An 845-nucleotide genomic window follows, 5' to 3' on the forward strand; every position below is an offset into this window, starting at 1 on the left:
GCGGCTGCGGGGTCCTGCTGCGGGACGGCTCGCACATGGCCCTGCGCCCTCCGGGAGGGTGAGTGAGCCCCCGCCCTTCGGCCATCACGAAGCACCAGGTTCCTGGCGGTGAGGGGCCCCGCTCTGCGAAAGAGGCAGTGGGGAGCTGGGTGTGGGCGGGGGCGGGCTTCCCAGGACCAGACGGAGGCCAGGTGGGTGAGAGTCCATGCGGACAGCACGGCACCAGCAGATGGCGGGGTGGTTACGTCGCTGGACTCCCACATAGTGGGCCGCGGTTCGAGTCCCAGACCTGGCAGTTTAAAACTCACACTGGGGGCGTGTGCGTGCGTGCCCAAAACCCTGAGGGGGAATGGAGGAGAAGGGATTGCGGCGTGGCCGTCTCCCAGGGGGCGATTTCTCGCTCTGTCTCTGTCTCTCAGGCGAGCGCACGCACCTTGTAGCAAAAATCTCTTAAGAGAGGTGGGGCTGTGCGGGAGTCCGAGCGGCGGGGACAGCGGGGACACAGGGTCAGCCTCTCAGGCCACCGCTGGGTGTGGGGCGCTGAGCAGGGGTTACACTCCTGCTGTTTTTGAGAGATTTTTGCTATAGGTGCGCACTTGCAGGAGAGACAGAGAGACAGAGAAAGCGAGAAATCAGCCCCAGAGGTGGTCAGGCCGCAGTCCGTTCTCGACTCGGCATCTTGGGCACACGCACGCGCGCCCGCGTGATTTCGCTGTGGCCGCGACTCCTGTTTCCTTTCCATTTTTGAGACTTGCCCTAGGTAGTGTGTTTCCCGGAAAGGCGGCAGGGAGGCAGCTTTGGGGGCGGGCGCGGGCGGCTGGACCGCGGGCAGCGCGGCGGAGGGA

The 845-nt window shown here is 65.3% G+C and overlaps 1 protein-coding gene across 1 annotated transcript in view; it reads left to right on the forward strand.

The window, feature by feature from the left end:
• The window catches only part of PLK5 (polo like kinase 5 (inactive)), a gene marked incomplete in the record, with an annotated part of 3,675 nt that extends 3,399 nt beyond the window's left edge, over positions 1-276 (forward strand). Inside the window, 1 exon segment of the mRNA XM_027769550.1 lies at positions 1-276. Coding sequence (XP_027625351.1) covers positions 1-62 — 62 coding nt within the window.
• Positions 277-845: the final 569 nt, after the last annotated feature.

This window comes from Tupaia chinensis, unplaced genomic scaffold (assembly GCF_000334495.1).
Source record: "Tupaia chinensis unplaced genomic scaffold, TupChi_1.0 Scaffold149964_1, whole genome shotgun sequence".
Lineage (NCBI taxonomy): Eukaryota > Metazoa > Chordata > Mammalia > Scandentia > Tupaiidae > Tupaia > Tupaia belangeri.